The sequence below is a fragment of the Coffea arabica genome, chromosome 2e (genome assembly GCF_036785885.1).
Source record: "Coffea arabica cultivar ET-39 chromosome 2e, Coffea Arabica ET-39 HiFi, whole genome shotgun sequence".
NCBI classification, from domain to species: domain Eukaryota; kingdom Viridiplantae; phylum Streptophyta; class Magnoliopsida; order Gentianales; family Rubiaceae; genus Coffea; species Coffea arabica.
Genome location: NC_092313.1, coordinates 68,194,007 through 68,211,232, shown reverse-complemented (window position 1 = coordinate 68,211,232; position 17,226 = coordinate 68,194,007). Strand labels below are relative to the sequence as shown.

General features: G+C 33.8%; 2 protein-coding genes and 2 non-coding genes across 11 annotated transcripts; all 4 read right to left on the bottom strand.

Moving 5' to 3' along the window:
- Positions 1-903: 903 nt before the first annotated feature.
- Positions 904-975, bottom strand: TRNAP-UGG (transfer RNA proline (anticodon UGG)). The gene has a single exon. It is a non-coding gene; the product is annotated as a tRNA-Pro (tRNA).
- A 92-nt stretch (positions 976-1,067) lies between these two features.
- Positions 1,068-1,139, bottom strand: TRNAP-UGG (transfer RNA proline (anticodon UGG)). Its single transcript has one exon. It is a non-coding gene; the product is annotated as a tRNA-Pro (tRNA).
- A 1,008-nt stretch (positions 1,140-2,147) lies between these two features.
- LOC113729688 (uncharacterized) lies at positions 2,148-5,195 on the bottom strand. 4 transcript variants are annotated; one of them, XM_072081482.1, is made up of 7 exons: positions 5,040-5,195; positions 3,989-4,303; positions 3,743-3,835; positions 3,056-3,388; positions 2,891-2,973; positions 2,734-2,791; positions 2,148-2,565 (listed from the first exon to the last, which is right to left on the bottom strand). In XM_072081482.1, exons 4-7 carry the CDS (start codon positions 3,111-3,113, stop codon positions 2,486-2,488), a joined length of 279 nt encoding a protein of 92 aa, XP_071937583.1. In that variant the 5' UTR covers positions 3,114-3,388; positions 3,743-3,835; positions 3,989-4,303; positions 5,040-5,195; the 3' UTR covers positions 2,148-2,485. The 4 variants fall into 4 exon arrangements, with proteins under 4 accessions (XP_071937583.1, XP_071937582.1, XP_027109742.1 ...); XM_072081481.1 differs by having other exon boundaries at positions 4,012-4,303; XM_027253941.2 differs by having other exon boundaries at positions 2,734-2,973; positions 3,056-3,246; positions 3,349-3,388; positions 4,012-4,303.
- Positions 5,196-7,952: 2,757 nt separating this feature from the next.
- Positions 7,953-16,991, bottom strand: LOC113732753 (primase homolog protein-like). Of its 5 annotated transcripts, none has more exons than XM_027258697.2 (13): positions 16,278-16,988; positions 16,046-16,182; positions 14,592-14,647; positions 14,458-14,509; positions 14,281-14,361; positions 12,315-12,395; positions 11,286-11,366; positions 10,290-10,355; positions 10,093-10,209; positions 9,441-9,488; positions 9,244-9,335; positions 8,758-8,818; positions 7,953-8,371 (listed from the first exon to the last, which is right to left on the bottom strand). In XM_027258697.2, exons 1-13 carry the CDS (start codon positions 16,474-16,476, stop codon positions 8,273-8,275), a joined length of 1,170 nt encoding a protein of 389 aa, XP_027114498.1. In that variant the 5' UTR covers positions 16,477-16,988; the 3' UTR covers positions 7,953-8,272. The 5 variants fall into 5 exon arrangements, with proteins under 5 accessions (XP_027114498.1, XP_027114499.1, XP_071936867.1 ...); XM_027258698.2 differs by having other exon boundaries at positions 9,250-9,335; positions 16,278-16,979; XM_072080766.1 differs by lacking the exon at positions 12,315-12,395 and having other exon boundaries at positions 16,278-16,991.
- Positions 16,992-17,226: the final 235 nt, after the last annotated feature.

Sequence of the window (17,226 nt, the reverse complement as noted above, 5' to 3'; positions counted from 1 at the left end):
AAGTTGAATTCAAGCTCCAACTTGATTTTGAAGACGATGTAATTATATTTTTAATAAATAATACATTATTTAGAATAAATTTAATTGTATTTATTAATTTTTAAAATATAAATAATGCTAATTTATGTATAATTACTTTTTTAGTAAAATATAATATATATATATGTAATAATATTAAATGTATTTATATTTATATTTATATATGCGTTCATGAACTATTTAAAATAGTTTGTGAATAGGTTCGTATTCGACTCGATTATTAAACGAGACGAAAATTGTATTCGAGTTCGATTAATTTATTAAACAATCGAATTTTTTTGAACTCGAACGAGTTGAACACAAATGGGTTTGCAAACAGGTCGATTCGTTAAAAACTCTACCAATAGTTCATCGTCCATCTCTCTATCCCTCTCTTTTTATCCAAATTATTTTCTTTTCTGAGATAGATGAAGTCTAATCTCATGTACTCAATACGCAAGGTATTAATGAAGCATTATTGGCTCCAGCCTGCAGTTCCTCCAAAAAAAAAAAAAGAAAAAGCTAAGGCGTGATTTCATATTGTTGCCATAGAATGGGAAAATTAACTATTAAGAAATCAATATATGAGGAAAGAATAAAATAATAATTATGGAGACCATATGATGAGATATTGATAAGTCATTCAGCATAGTCTTTTTCCACAATATATAGCAAAAAATAGAAAAGCAAAATAGATGGAAAAAAAAAAGATCTGTGAATCAAAGAGTAAATATCAAACTCAAAGATTAATACTTGATCCATTATTATTTCCACCTTCCAAAAGAAGAAGTACGAAATCGAATTTAAACATCAATTTTTACTTCATTTGCTTTGTCAGGAGACAATAATGAAAACTGCCAATTGGTTACAGTAGAAAAAGCGACTGGGGCGTTCCGAGAATCGAACTCGGGACCTCTCGCACCCAAAGCGAGAATCATACCACTAGACCAAACGCCCGGATGCAATACTTTGCTTTACTTCATTTTTTCTGTCAGGCGACACTAATGAAAATTGAAAACTGCCCATAGATTACAGGAGGAAAAATGATTGGGGCGTTCCGAGAATCGAACTCGGGACCTCTCGCACCCAAAGCGAGAATCATACCACTAGACCAAACGCCCAGTTGCAATGGGCAATCTAATTTTATCATTTTCTATGGCTCATTATTGCACTGCGTTTGATTCCCTAGAGACCTTGAATTATAATGTAGATTCAAATCTTTCTTGGTTTTTTCAGACGAAAGCATTATTTGTTCCAAACTTCCAATATCAAAAGCCCATTTATCAACAATTAGTTGTAATTTGAACCAAGTATTTAAAATTTTAAATCTTAAGTACTAATCATAATCATTATCGCACAAGAAAATTCAAGCTATTTGGAAATAGCGAATCACTTGATGAAAAAAAATGAATTATTGAATGACAACTTTACAAATATGTTGAGCGTTCTCAGTTCTCACATGCCAAATGGTTGTTTTTTTATGTACAAAGCTTGTTTCTTAGGCACTTTTAAGGCAAGCAAAAGGAGAATTTCCAAGATTTGTTGCCGGTGACGGAGTTAGGATTTTTTTCTTGGGAGGCCAAAATTTTTCCTTATAAAATTATTTTAATATATTACGTTTAAAATAATTTTCATCTATTTAAATATATGACATCTAAAAACATCAAATATTAGATTTAATTATAAAGGTATGAAAAAAATAACTTTTTTTTGAAAAAAATTAATTCAAAAGTGATTAATTCATATATATATAAAGTCTTATAATATAAACTAAAATTGTAAATAGTTAGGGGATCAACTTCGTTTTACACATATATTTACATAACATGTTATGAATTAAAATTTTCAAATCTTACGGGGGCATGGCCCCATCAGCCCTCCTTGGCTCTGTCATTGTTTGTTGCGCAATTCGATCATTGCAGTAATTTTAGTGTCCCATCACCACCAAGTAGAGTAAGCAATTAAACATACGAAACACATACTAGCAAAAGAATTATACATTATGGTTTCTCTTGCTTAGGCAGGTTTTTTTGAAATTTTCAGGGCAATGCAGAATTTAGCTAGAAATACCAAAGGATTGACACCACACAGGTCAGGTAAGGCACCCTCTCCGATAGCAGAGACAGAACTAAGCTGAATCAAGTGAATACTACATAAGCTCAATCTTTTGAGGATAAACTTAATTGTTGCGGCTACTGAATAGTGAGTTCCCAGAATAGACGACAACTGCCAAAAAAAAAAAAAAGTGCAGATCAGAATGCTCAATCAACAAGATCGATATTCTGGATGAACCTCAGAACTTTTACAGAATGATAGTTGAAGACTAATTCTTAGCTTTACAACGTGAAAGGTGAAAACTAATATTCATGTTAATTTGGACAAGTTAGAGTCGTGGGTTTTTGATAAGCAGCACTACGCTGAATAATTCTTGGAGCAAGCTGTACATTGGTAATAATTACACCTCGAATCATAGAATTTCCCATTGCCTCTCCAATTCGCAGCATACATGTCTCACACAAACACGAGCACTTAATGGAAGTGAGGAAACTGCAAACAAAACAGTTCTCAGGATAGAAACTTAAGGACAAACTAAAACAAAAGAATAGATGATCATCCTTCATATGAAAATAGACAGAAATAGGTGAATGTATTCAATAAAAAGGCAGTATTCGGCTACAAATTTTTCGCGATCTAAATAATGGAAGAAGTGAAAACCTGATATGAGATCATCAGTATGTTCAGTATCGATCTTCCCATGAGCCATGGCGTCAATCTGATGGGATAATTCAATAATCAAGGTCTCATTTACTGAAAAGATGAGGCTAAACATAAAGGAAAGATCGCTTAATTAATCTGTGGAGAGTGACCAAACTATGAATACTAGAGTACAATCGTTGCTGATGGTAGTAACATAATCCCTCAAATTGACAGCCTTGGATGAGCTGAAGGAAAGCCCTGAAGAAAAAATTGCTCTTGATGAAGGAAAGACAAGAAAAGATAGAGACTTCAGAAACAGTTGAATAATTTAATAGCTTACCTATTTTAAGGGAGTTCAGTGGCAAATGCTTGTCCAAAGGATTCTCAATCAATCTCATTAGTTTTTCACCTTTACCTCTTGCTTTGATACTAAACTTCTGCAACAACTGGGCTGTAGTACGTGAACGGTGAAGGTGCCAACACACAAGGGTGAATGCTTATCTAATGTGGATGGAGACTAATAGAATCAAACTGATCGAAGAAAGAAGACTTTCACATTAGAGAATAAAACTTCCCCGGTGTTGGTGGTATGTTTGTATGTGGTTCAATTCACATATACTGCTTTAACCATACCTGCCATATTAAGCCGGCTACCCAATATATCAACAAGAACCTATAGATAAAAATAGAATTATCAAAATAAGTATGAATTAGAAGAAGAGGCATAAATTAGAAGACTCAAGACAAGATTGCTTAGATTTTACTAAAATAGTTTTTCCAATGCTGTCAAATACAACATGCTTGACAGTTACACAAGGGCAGATGGAACAGGTATATTTAATTCATGGAATTCCCGAAGGTAATGAAGACCAAGACGTGGATATATAAGGCAGAAACTTCAGGAAATACTTGAAGATAAATACTTCAGGAAATCATCTGTAAAATTCCAAATCCAATTGTAAGTTTGTAATAACTCTCTACAGAACATAGAATGGATGGCCTTAATGTTAATTGTAAAGCTACATACCTCATGGATAATGTCAGGTCTATAATTATAAGGATTCATGTTTTTCTTGCGCATAAAATCAGCATGCTTGTCTGGATTCAGTATCTCGTATGTCTGAATGAAGGGAAACCGAAACAGACAACATGAATGTCAACAACTCAAACATCAACTAGAGCAATCAAATAAAAGCAATAACTTTTTGCCCTAAGCTTGAGAAGTTATTAAACTTCAGATTTATGTAAATTAAACAAGAAAGGTATTACTAACAGGTGTTATCTTGATGTATGTACCGTCCAAACATAAGCTGGCACCAGCGAAGCCTTTTCAAGGACAAAAATGACTCCAGGTTTGGAATTCTTGATGGAAGGAGCCAATGGAATCCCAGGTTTATCAGTAGAAGTTTCACTGACATTCCTGAACTCCTCATGCATCAAAGATATGGTGTTTTCTTTCCTCTCCTCAGGAGTCGCTTCGAAAACAGTTTCCATTTTTGAAACAGGATTTTCTCTAGAACAAGGTGCAAGCTTTTCAATTGAACATGGCTGAATTAATAATTTTTTCCTCTGTCTTCCTTTTGGCCTCCTGGTAAAATTAACAAGTATTCTCAAGACAGCTAATAAATAGTAAAATGGTGACAAAGCATTAATTCTTTAGCTATTAACTCAAAAAGGACAGCTATATATCTCCACTTTCATCCTATTCCCCAAGAAAAGTTCAACTAAACTCCACTTTATTTTTCTACACAAATTCCTGCAGATTGACTAAAAGAAGTGTGAGCACATTCACCACTGATCAAAAGAAAAGGTCTAAAGATCAAAAGGTTTGTTTTGACAGAGTCTAGAGTACAGACAGTATTCAAGAAATTGAGAGAAAAAAGTACAAGATTCAAGTTAAAATAAAAAGCTAATCACCATTTTCAAATCAAATTTTATGATCCAAGACTTGCGAAATTGAGTTTCTTGAATCACCAAACAACCCCTCATCATGGATTGAATTTCATGGGCCAAAAAAAAAATTCAAGAAACCGTGACCAATTTACAAACTCAAATCACAAATAAGTGTAGCCAATTTCTGCATGGGAAAGCTATGCATGGCACCTATGCTTACTTCTAATTTAAGCTGCAAGATCAACAACTTCACAAAACCAAAGCAGCAACAGTAATCCAAATAGTAATAACAATACAAAAATAATTACCAAATTAAAAAAATGTAAATTGGTCATGATGTTTTTACATTAGGATTTATTGGCATAATAACTTGTAGTAGTAGAAGCAATATTTTAGATTGTGATAGACATCTAGAGATGGTGTGAAGTTACCTTTGGCAGCGGAGCGGAAGATTCTTTAGGCCATAAGGAGGAGCAGGAGGAAAAAGAAAAGCCTGACGACGATGGCTTCATCGCTGTCAAGGAGCAATCATGTCATCCCGACAGTAAAGATGGTGATTAGTTCTTGTTAAAGGCATCTAGAATGTAATCCACGTGACACGTTAGCATTTTATTTTTTTCTTTTTTATTATACGTTCACTCATAATGAATTACACTCTATAAAGTGTAATAGCATGAGTCTATAATTAAATCAAATATTTATTTTAATAATGCACAACTCATATCCCATAAAAAAATAAAGTAGTTTTTTTAAAAATAATTTTGTTATTTTTAAAAAATAAATTATTAACTTTCATTAAAAAAAATAAATAGGTGGATGATACATGAGAATTCAATTTGAAAAATTTGGTGGATTTTTGAAAATTTGATGGATGGTTGGAAGTGGGTAAATTTAGGAGATATGCATAATTTTGCACATTTGTAGGAATACAGAAAATGAGAAATTTGGGTAATTTGGAAAATTTTGGTGATTTTGATTTTGTGAGAAGGATGAATTTTCTATATTTGAATCATATAACATATTTGTAAGACTACTAAAATTCTCATCTATAATCACAAAAATATTGAAATTTTAAAAAATTGTGCAAAGAGGTTGAGGAAAATGAGTGAGAGAGTAAGAGAAATAATAAAGTAGGATGGTAAGATATGAAAAAAAAGGAGTGTGTTCTGTGTTTATATAAAAAGCTAAAAACATAACCGTTGGAAAAAAAATGAACGTTGCTAATTTTAACTTGCTGGCACAAATTTTGTCTGTTGTAACTTCAAAAAAATTTGTCCGTTGCTGACACTGGCTCACCATTACACGCATCATCAGAATGGTGCGTGTAATAGACATTACGCGGTCAAAATGGGTGGCCGTGTAATGGACCCGTGTCATGAGAGGTATTATATCTCCCATGATACTCCGTTGCATATGCTCTAAGAATAACGAAGTAAGGGTTGGTTGCAGTCAGAGGTGTCAAAATGGGTGATTTGGGCGGGTTTGGGTTGGGTAAAATGAATAATGAGTATAAGTGAGTCAACTCATTTATACCCATTTAATTAGATGGGTATAAATGGGTAAGTCAAAAAATGAATTGGGTAACCCAATTACCCATTTATAACCCATTTATTTTAACTTTTTGTAAACTCATTTAAATTCATTTTTGCAAACTAAGTTATCAATTTATACTACTCTCTGTACCCATCATTAGTTTTAAATATTTACTTATAATGTTCAATAAACTTAATTACCAATTTTTTTTCATTTATACTCTGTCACAAAATTACCTATTATTTAATAATTGAATAATAAGAATATAAAAGTTTGAACTAAGTACTATAAAAATTAATATAAAAACTTAATCCAAAAATTTGAACCCCTAACATTTTTTTCATATATAAATTTAAAATTTCATTTTATAAAGATAAGAAAATAGGCTAAAATTTATCATAAATTGGTAATGCTAAAAAATGAGTAAGTTAACAAACTAAGAGAAAATAAAATAATAAGATAAAACCAACAAATAATAATAATAATAATAAAAAAAAACAAAAGTAGTTAACATCATGACATAATGAAAAATTCGAAAAAAAAAGGTGGGGGAAAAGAAGAGACTTGGGGGGGAAGAGAATTCTAAATGAGTTAATTGGGTTTGATGGGTTACCCAATAATATCCATTTAATAAATGGGTATTATTGAATAACCCATTTATACCTATATACAAAAACTTAAGATACCCATACCCATCTATTCATGGACGGGTATGGGTAAATTTAGTTAAATAGATTGATTTGCCACCTCTAGTTGCAGTGGTCAACCCTAAGCCATTTACAATTTCATAGAAACCTTTATTTTTTTTTATAAAAATATAAAAATGGTACAAGTTCTAATTAGGATCTCTCATGTGCGTTCTAGATTAATTTCTTTGAGAAAAGGAGAGTTGGAATTTAAAAAATAAGAAAAGGAAAAATGGATTCGAACTAGGGACTTATATGTACATTATGTCTGCTCTAAATTAAAATTAGTCATTCATGGAAAAACTTACCAAATTTTATGACGTTTTCTTTTTTTTTTCTTTTAATTTTTACCGCGTTCATGAAGCCAAAAAAAGAGAGCAAAAGTACGATCAATCACCTCTCCCATCTAGCAACCCAAACAAAAAAAAAAAAAAAAAATCTCTTTCTTAATGGAAAAAAAAAAATACAATTTACATGTAAAGTTTTGACTATGGACGAATTTGAATTCATGTTAATAGAGGCACAATTTTTTTTCTACATATAAGAAAGAAGGATGAGATGTCTTTTGAATAAAATAAAAAGTAGTTATGCCATAGTTGCTATAGATAATTTACTCTTGCATTTTATCTCTCCAAACTACAACCAATGTTTTATATTCTCATTTAGTACTTTGCACGAAAGGCCAAACTGGAATCAATCAAAGGCGCTATGGATAATTTACTCTTGCATTTATCTTTCCAAACTACAACCAATGTTTTATATTCTCATTTAGTACATTGCACGAAGGCCCCAAAAAAGGTGCAAGAAAGCCCTCAAACGAACAAACATTTATCTCTCTTGTTACTGCATTTCTTGTTGAAAAGTTTATAGTATTTCTTGTCGTTGACATTTGCGAAACCAATGTCCATTTAGAACGATCAAAAGATTTTAATTATGTATAACATCAATTGTTTCAAAGCAGTTTCTATCAAAAAAAAGACAGCATCTCGTCAGGTCCTTCATGTCTCATTACATTGAACTTAGTTAATCTAGTCCTGTCATGTTTCGAACTTTGATGCTAAATATATGAATAGGTAAAATCAGAGTTAGCAACTTTGAACACAAAGTAATTGTAGCCCAGCAAGATGTTAAAGAGCACTAAATTTACTCTGCATTTGCAATATGGATGAACAACAGAATGGGTACATGCAAACCGATGCACACCCATGAAAACACTCTTCACATGCAACATTTTATCCCCATCTGTTTTTGTTAGAGCCATTCTATATATTTCTTAAACAATTGGAGTTCAACCCTGTAATGGAAGTTCTTGCATCTGGAAGATGAAACCTGGTGCAGGAGAAATTGTCTACATCCTGCATCTTTGAAAATGATGATGCAGTGTAAATTTTCTAGAATACTACTAACATCCATCATTGATTACCATCTGCAACATAAGCATTCTTCTATACACCTTGGATGGTTTCATTGAAAAGGTACATGTGATGCAATTGCATGCTGTAGATTGTTTCTCTCAGAGCATTTGGTCCTAGATTCATGAGAACCTGTAGCAAGAAGCTTCAACATTATTTTAAACAGAAAAAACTTGACACAATAAGTATGCTATAGTTGTTGACTTCTTAGAAGTTAGAACCTTCTCTAGCTTCTTACTTTCTAAAGTAAATTTTCAGTATCTTAATCTAGAATGTGCTTACCTTTTAAAATTATCCAGTTCTTCATAATTTCAAACTACTATTAATTACGATTCTAAAAGCTCCTATTAATAGTTTTCTTGATCAGAAAGTCTTTCTTTCATGTCAAAACATAGAGCCTAGAAGTTATTGCTACATTTGCTTCTACATACTGAAACAGGTTCTGAATAATGACGGATACGGATGAAAATTAAAAGCCTCAAAGAAGTTCAAGCAGAAAAGGAGAAAATGTATTAAACCTCATTTGCATCTTTGAAGCAGTTGATTTCATCTTTCTTTGGCCAGTGTACTCTCCAGCATCTAATTGCAAACATATAACGTACAATTTAGAGGATGACAGAAAACTACAGTAGTACATTTCATCTTAAGCCTCTATCACTAAGCAAGAAATTGGATATAAAGGTCTAAAATCTAAGACACAGAGCAAGCACACTATTTGATTTGCTAAAAGGGTGAAAGCTGAACATCCCTAGCATCCAAAATTATCAGTTAATAACTTCTTCATGGCATTTGAAAGTTTTATGGATATTATGAATTTCTTCTAGCACGTAAACTTATGGAGCAACGGACTAGGAAATCATATATGCACTCTTTGACCTTAACCATTTGTTAAAGGAGAATAAAAAAACGTTGAGTTCAACTTTGACTTCCGAACAGATTGACACAGTTGGCAATTCATCGTATTCAAGAGCTTTTTATGAAATAAATGATATAAGACACTATACTTTGACCTTTCTCTTCCTAGTCGCCGTGCTAGTTCTTCAGCTAAAGCATCCCCAGACACATCGGCATCAGTAGCAATTATTATGCGCGATGCCTAAAAGAAAAATATCATTAGTGATTAAAGTAAATTAAGTATAACAATATTGTCTCGTAAGTGCAAATAAAAGTTTTGAGCAGACATCAGCTTTCTATAGCTTACCTTGTTCAAGTACTTTTTGCAGTTCCATATATACTGAAATCCAGTGTCCTGGCTCACCAATATGCACAAGAAACCAAGAATAAACACTGAATCCAGTATATAATAAATATTGACATTTGGGGAAAAAAATTCTGAATTCAAGTTACATAAAGATCAACAAGCTATCCAAGTAGTAGAAATAGCACCAGTGTAGAACTAAAAATCTTCAAATGCATAAATTTATGACTGCTGGCACTTGTGTTACTTATAATGGTGGTCTCTCGGGTTATGACAATGCATGTTTAAATCGACCAATTTTTTCAAAAGTTTCGCGAGTCTTTTCGAGATCAATTCAAACCACCAAACACCTTGAACAATCCTGATTTCTCGTGATTTTGTCTTTCATAGAAGCACCTATCAACACGAAAAACTAGCACAGGAATTGCGAATAGTCAAGAAAAATTTATGTACTCAGGCTTCATATGTTCACGAACGGTGTAACCTATGCCATATTTAGTGAAGGGGATCAACTTTGTACTCTCAAATAATAGACTGGTTTAATTAACAGGAGTTTGAGTTTGAGTAACAATCAGATGTCAAATCCATTTCAGGAAGCATTATGGCTCCTCAGCCTTAGGTTTTTACAGCTGGTGAAATTCAAATTAGAAAGAACCTTTTCCGGAGTTGGTAATTCTTTGATAGAAACTGTCTGTGGCGCACCAGCAGGAACACTCACGCAGTTAGAAATGCCAGCTTCTTCCAGTGAGAGCTTGTCTATCTCACCTTCAACCTTTGATGGTATTAACGATGTCAAAACAAAGACAAACACAAATGTGACAATCAAGAGTATGAAACCATTACAGTACTTACAATGATAACCTCATCTGCTTCTTTTATGTCATCAAGTCCATATAATGTCTTTTCTGTACCCTTCTCCTGATAATCAAAAGGAGAAATATCAGCAAAACAAGGCCAGCTTTGAAAAGGCCTGGATAACCTTCTTTATACTCAACTGAGATATATTGGATAATACCTTATAAAGAATTAGTTAAAAAACTGATAAAAATTGCAGTAAACCAGCTAAGAAGAAAAATCTTAATTTTGTAACTCTAGAATGTTCATTTAACCAATTCTTCAAACAACCAGTGGTGATAATAATTAACTAAATCAAACAGAGAAATTAGTGTGTTTAATGACTACATATTCCGTCAGATAGAATGCTGCAGAACAATGGACATAGCGTTCAAACAACTGTTGTAGGACTGCATTAAGAGCCATGAATTCTATCACCAAGGTTAAGCTTTTCTCTCCTTGCCTTTTTCATCAAGTTCAAAAGGTCTTTTTTCTCCTGGACTCTTGAGCATCAAATATCATCACGTGATAGAATACAGGCAATCAATTATACAAGCACCACAGTTTCCAAGTACGAAACAAATTCTCAGAATTAGTCCTAGTAAGTTAACAAAAATTTTAATTTTGGTTTACCACTTCCTCTGAGGTCAAAGTACATTAGATTTCAAAAGTAGAGAGAGAGAGAGAGAGCAAAGATTTTAATCTGAGAAATAAAAATGTTCTAGCCAGCCGAAAGCCATTAAAACTGCTTGCTCTTTTAATTTCCCCACCTTCAAAATTTCAAAAGAACAGTCTAATTAGATATTCTCCTAGGTATATCCCTTTGAGAGCAGAACGATAGTGGCAGATGCTGATTTTTAAGGAAAAACTCTCTCCCCACCCCCTATCCCTTCCTCTCTCTGATTTGCATTTAACAATTGAACATCCTACTTTCGTTCAAATCTTTGAGAGTCAACTACTGTCTTCCTGTTACATATTCATGCTCCTGGAATTCCAGAGGTTATGTTAGATTACCTGCCAAAAGCTTTTGTCCATAGTTCGATACTTGCAACCAACAATGATTCCATTTCTCCTGTAAGTAAAAGCAATAATATCCTGCATGCACACAAATTAGTAATTCAGTTAATATATGAAAAATAAATTAGAGCTCTTTAACTATGCTGACTTTAAAAGAGTGGAAATGGTTCTTCAGTAAATAGATTAATTGCTTAGTAAAAGCTTCAATCTGGAGTTTATTTACAATAAAGAGAATAAGAATCTATGTTACCTGGACTCTTCACTTTGCCCTGCCGCACCCTTGTCTGGCTCTTCACTTTGCAGTAGAGTAGCTGTGTCGGCAGGAGCCCATAGCCGAGTCCGGGTAACATAGATGAGAAGTGTACAATTTGATTCACTAATTCTAAGACACTAGTACATTCAATTCATGAATTCAATATGTGGGGAGTATAAATTAGCCTATAAAGTGTAAATATATGAATGCACAAATTTAAAATCTCGTAAGATCATATGAGATAATTGTAAAAGTGACCGCATAACCCAAAATCATTTTATACGTTACAAGTGGACCGGCTTGTTGTCAACAATTGCAAAGAGAAAGTCTGAAATGAATTTAAACTCATTACTATGTCTGAGGTTAGCAAGGTGACACCAGTCCAATAATTGATTCAAGCTCTAATAAAGCTATACAGCATGCCATTTTTTAAAAGTATCCAGTGGTGAGAAGAATTACACGATGATCAGCTATAGGGAAATCATTGTGTGGTAAACGTACTGAGAATATATATATGTACTTATCCCGAGAAAAGGAAAAGGATTCTCATAAAAGAAGGTCAGCTAGATGCTAGTCAATAACTGTTCAAGACATTATGTCCAAAGTGATCAATGTAGAGAACTAGTTCAGGGTTACTTTTTCTACTCCCAAAGCTGAAGCACTTTTCAGTCCCATATCCTTAATTGACTCTTTTTGCATTAGTCACATCAACTTGATTAAAATACTCCATCTATCCTACATAAGGTGCACAATATTGTATAGTGATATCTCACCTTCTGACCTGCCACTTGCATAACACAATTTTTCTCTAGTGTTTGTTTTGGTATCATTCTTCCAGCAAAATATGCAATCAGCTGAAAATTTTGGAATAAAAGTAAAGCAGCATCAGTAACTGAATTCGTCAATTGCTAAGCTGATGTCTATAGTTTAGCTAATGCAATTGTTGCATGACTAATTACAGTAAAAGAAGGGCTACAGTTGATCTTTTAGTCTGTGCGCATACTGTCATAAGTAGGCACCACTTTACCAAGCTATTGGCATTTCACAAATCATAATCATTTTATGTTTTGCTGTTAAATCGTTGAAAAACAAGAGACAAGATATGCATGTACAAGCTTGAAGAGCTAGAAATAGTTTTGTATGTTTAATGCTGTCCATCTATTTCCATGTCTTCTTTTCTCATCTTGAATTGCAAAAAAATGCAACTTCTGACAAATTTAAGGTTTCTATATAAAGCTTTCACTTGCTATTATGTCACACTCTGGCATCATTGTGGTTTGCAAAATCAGATCATTACCTCTGTTTCTTTACTCATTTATGTTTGTTTTATCTTTTCTTTCAATTTGTTTACTTATTTTTTGTGAGCTTACTCAAAATTGTTTGACTGGAGAGTGACAACAACAACAGGAGCGAATTCTCATATTTTATTGAAAGTTCTTGTTTGACATGAAATAAGTTGAGATGATTGTTGAAGGTGAACAAAATTCAATAAAAGTATAGGGATTAGATTATGCAAAGAAGATAATCAATGAAATCAGCTTTTAATGTCTGCAACCACTGATTTAATAGTAAGGATAAGACTACCTCAACAACTGAATGAAAAAGTAAAACTTTTGACTGATGATAGTGACCACATGTCTGGGAGAAGCAATAAGGCCAGAGGAAAACTCAGCTTGGCAAGAGAGAGTAATAAGTTAAACAAGTCCACCAAACAAGCAAAGTTTACTTTATATCTGAAAGTGGTTTCAAGTTCTGAGTGAGATTGACAGAACAGAATTTTAGAAATTTTTATGGGAAGTTTGGTCGTGCTAAAGTTGCCACAATTTTTTCCCATCACCTGGTGCAGTTAAACCTGATTTGATGAGGACCTTCTCCATCTTCTTGCCACAAGTGCAGGGTCTAAGAGCTTTATGTTACTGCTCAAAAAATTTCTAAGCTAAAATGATTGTTCCTATCAAATCTTGCTTTGGTGTAAAATTTGAATGATCAAGATTAACAGGTGCCATGCAGTCTGTCTTCTGCCTAAATACCAGGTACTTGAGATAGACAATTGCCCTGAGAATTTTTACTCCCTCTACCTCCAAAGTAAAACCTCAATACCATCAACTTCTCACTTTCTGGACTTTGGCATCCAGACATAATAATTACACCCTTATTATTTCTCTGTGTGGTAAAACTTTCCTCTCAATGGTTAAGCTTGGGAGGGGATAAAAGAGTTAATTAACATGCTCAAATTCAAGTAGATACCAAACAAATCTCCTTCAAGTGCAGACCTGACTGCCAGGGAATCGGCTTAATGTTAAACCTAGTAACCTAGTAGAGTTTTCTTAAGATAAAAAGTCTCAGGACGAATGTAGAGAAGGTGGTCAGATGGACAGAATATCTGTCCTAGGAGTAGTAGTCAAGCTATCCTCAAGGTTGGTTTAGGGCATACTCAGTTCTGTTAGATAGTAAAAGATGGCTTTTGAGACCTTTCTTAGACATGTTAAGCAGCTCTGATGTGACTCCTAGAGAAAATAAATAGGTAATGATTACAGTTCTAACACTTCTTCCTAGATCTAAGAAGGCATGTCCCAAAGTGCACTTGCCAACATTCTTGGTTCAGAAAAAAAAGAGAGAGAGAGAGAGAGATTACATTCTGAACTCCAATAGATGTTCAAGGAACCAATTAATGACTGCATTCCAAAGGAAAAGAGGTCAATGGACTCTATCACCTATAAGAACTGACAAAGTTAATACCTCATCTCCTAATGGTTGTAGCTTCTGCCTTTTTCCAAATTGGTTATCGCCACTAATATTCGTCCAACTACCTGGAATAACCTGCAACAAAGGTTACCATCCGTCCAATGCGACACTACTTTCATTACTTAGAATGTGCAATATAGGGGGGACAAATTGAAACCAAATCTCAGCTACCTGGCCTGCCCATCCACATTCATCCGTAAAACACCTCCAGATTGCCGAAGTTCTAAGGCAATGAGATTGAGCAAAAATAAGGTACCATTCATCAGTAGCAGGAAGTCATGCAAAAGACTACTGAAGGAACTTACCTATCTAGGGTGATATGAAAGGATAGACTCCTCACCGATGATCGTCCACCTTTACACTGAAAAGCTTTGCGGTTAATGCAGAACATCAATGAAGAAGAAGCCAAAACAGCCCGACCAAAAGTAAAGTTCATGATAGACTGTTATTTCTTAGAACCTGATATAGTATATTGACCTGTAAAAGCTTACAATAAAGGATTTTTACTCCAAAATAGGGATGAATTACACATTCCAGGTGCCCAGCTACTTCTAAAAGATGCAAATGGCATTCAGACAGCCTATGAATTGCTTTGTGCGAATTATTACACATAATATCATATGCATTTACAGCTTGAAAACGATAATCCCATTCATATACTGCCTCTCAATCCCAAATTCTTGTGAAGAGATAATCTGGTGAAATGTTTTGATCTCTGAAATGAAGCCTAATTGAACTCCATGATTTTCTTTTAGATTTTAATGGTAGAGCTCTCCTGTTATCTAAACATACACCATTATTATCTTAAACTTGTAGTGCCCTTACCCTCGAGCTCTGGCTGTAAGCAACAATTGACCTAGAGTGATACAATTTAAAAAATGAACTGAAGTGACTGAATAATCTTAGAGCTCAAACAGAAATGTAGAAGGATTACTGGATAAAGAAAATTCAGGGACTCAAAAGTGGCAAGAAATATTTGGAATTTCAATATGATTCCTAATATCTGATATCGTTTGTGACAAAACAACGTTATTGCTTATTTTCTCAAGGATTCTATGATTTATGCATCAAGCATCTATTATTGCCAATTAATTCTTTAAAAATTTCTCCTGTCCAAGTTTACTTCAATGTTTTGTGATTGTTAGTCATCATTAGATGGTTATTCTAAGCACAAGAAAGCTGTTTCCTACATTAGCATCATAACTATCTCCCTAATGAGCTTGTTTAACTCAGATATTGTTTATTCTGCAAACCTTTTCTTTTCTTTTGATGGCACAAAATCCTTTCCTTTTTCTTCAATGTACATTCAGGAGCTTCTTGGTTTCTGACTTTCTATCTTGTCACAAACGGAAGAGTTTACATTGAGTTTAGTGGTAAAAGGAATTAAATATTTTTTGGCTCCAATGATAAAAGTTCCATTTTTCTGCCAAAAAAATTCACCAAAAACATTTACAATCACTTCATATTGTTATCCCAATCAATGCACTTTTTCCTTCAAATTTCACTATTTACATGAGAAAAAAAATGTATGGAAGATTACAAAAGGAGACAGGGGAGACATGATCCCTTAAGCTAATGAAGGATAACATAATCATCAATTAACTTATTAATCAACTAGTTAAGCATGCTTTCTCTTAGGCTGCAAATATCTCCACAAAGTCAAAGGAAACTACTTCCAAACAGCAATAACAATTCAAGTAAGACCAAGAATTCAACAATCAAATTACAAAGAACATTATCAAGTTTGCAAGCTCGATACCTTGGGGCAAAACAAGAGATGATACTGGCCAGGTGAACAAGAATTGTAGTAATTGAGACCAACTTCATCAAGTTTCTGCTTCAATTCAGAATAATCACTGGATTCCTCCTGTTCATGATTCTTGTCCTTAAATTCAGCTGAACGAAGAAACCCAACCAACAAAATCAAGAAAATGAAGAACAACAAGATAGAAAACTATAATCGGATTGACACACGATAGAACCAAACTAACCTCCAGTCTTTCTTTGAGAAATAGAACGAAACCCATTATTGTATAATGAAATTCTTGAAATGGGTTTGGCAGGGGAGGCCAAATAGATGAGAGGTTGGACTTTAAATTGGTGGGAAGTAAAGGGATTAAGCGAATAAACACTTGGAATAATGGCAGTGATGCTATCTTGATGCAGTATTGTTCTTGAGGGAAGAGGCATTTGATTTGAAGAGTTTTCACCTGTGTATCCTTTCCCTTGAGTTTTCAGATTTGCTAAGAGAGATAACAGCAGCCTTATCCTTCTTCTATCTTGCTGTTCTCTTCGGGATTGCTGTTATTTTTTTTTTGCTCATTGTTGATTTATAGCGGGAACCGGGAAGAAGGTAATGAGACTAATTTGTTTGGTTCACGGGATGCTACAACAACTAATTCTAATCCTATGTCAGTTCTTTTTTTTTTTTTTTGATAATTATGTCATTTCTTTGATAATTCTAATCCTATGTCATTTCTTGTTTGATTGCATAATTTGGAGGATAAAATAAACCTGCAAGGGCAAAGAACCCATAGCTGTCTCGACTGTGCTACCGGAGGCTCGAGGTGATATGAGTTTTTTTTTTGGGTAACCCAGAATATGGCCGGACTCGAACCCTTAAGATCCGAATGACACATCAAATCGGAGGACTGCGCCACGAGCTAACGCAACGACCTGAGGCGAGTCATAGGAGTTTAAGTTCAAGATAAAATTTGAACCCAAGATCTCAAGGGTCCTTAAAAGCCCACTTACTGCTGGACCACCTCTGTGATGGTTGAGGTGATATGAGTTATTTCGATATAAGTAAGAGGTGAAATGATGGAGAGGTGGTATGAGTTATTGCTAGAGATGAGTAAGAGGTGAAATAATGATAATTAAAACTTATTTACCTCTACTATAATAGGATAATGCTTTAGTTTAACAACTATATAAACATAT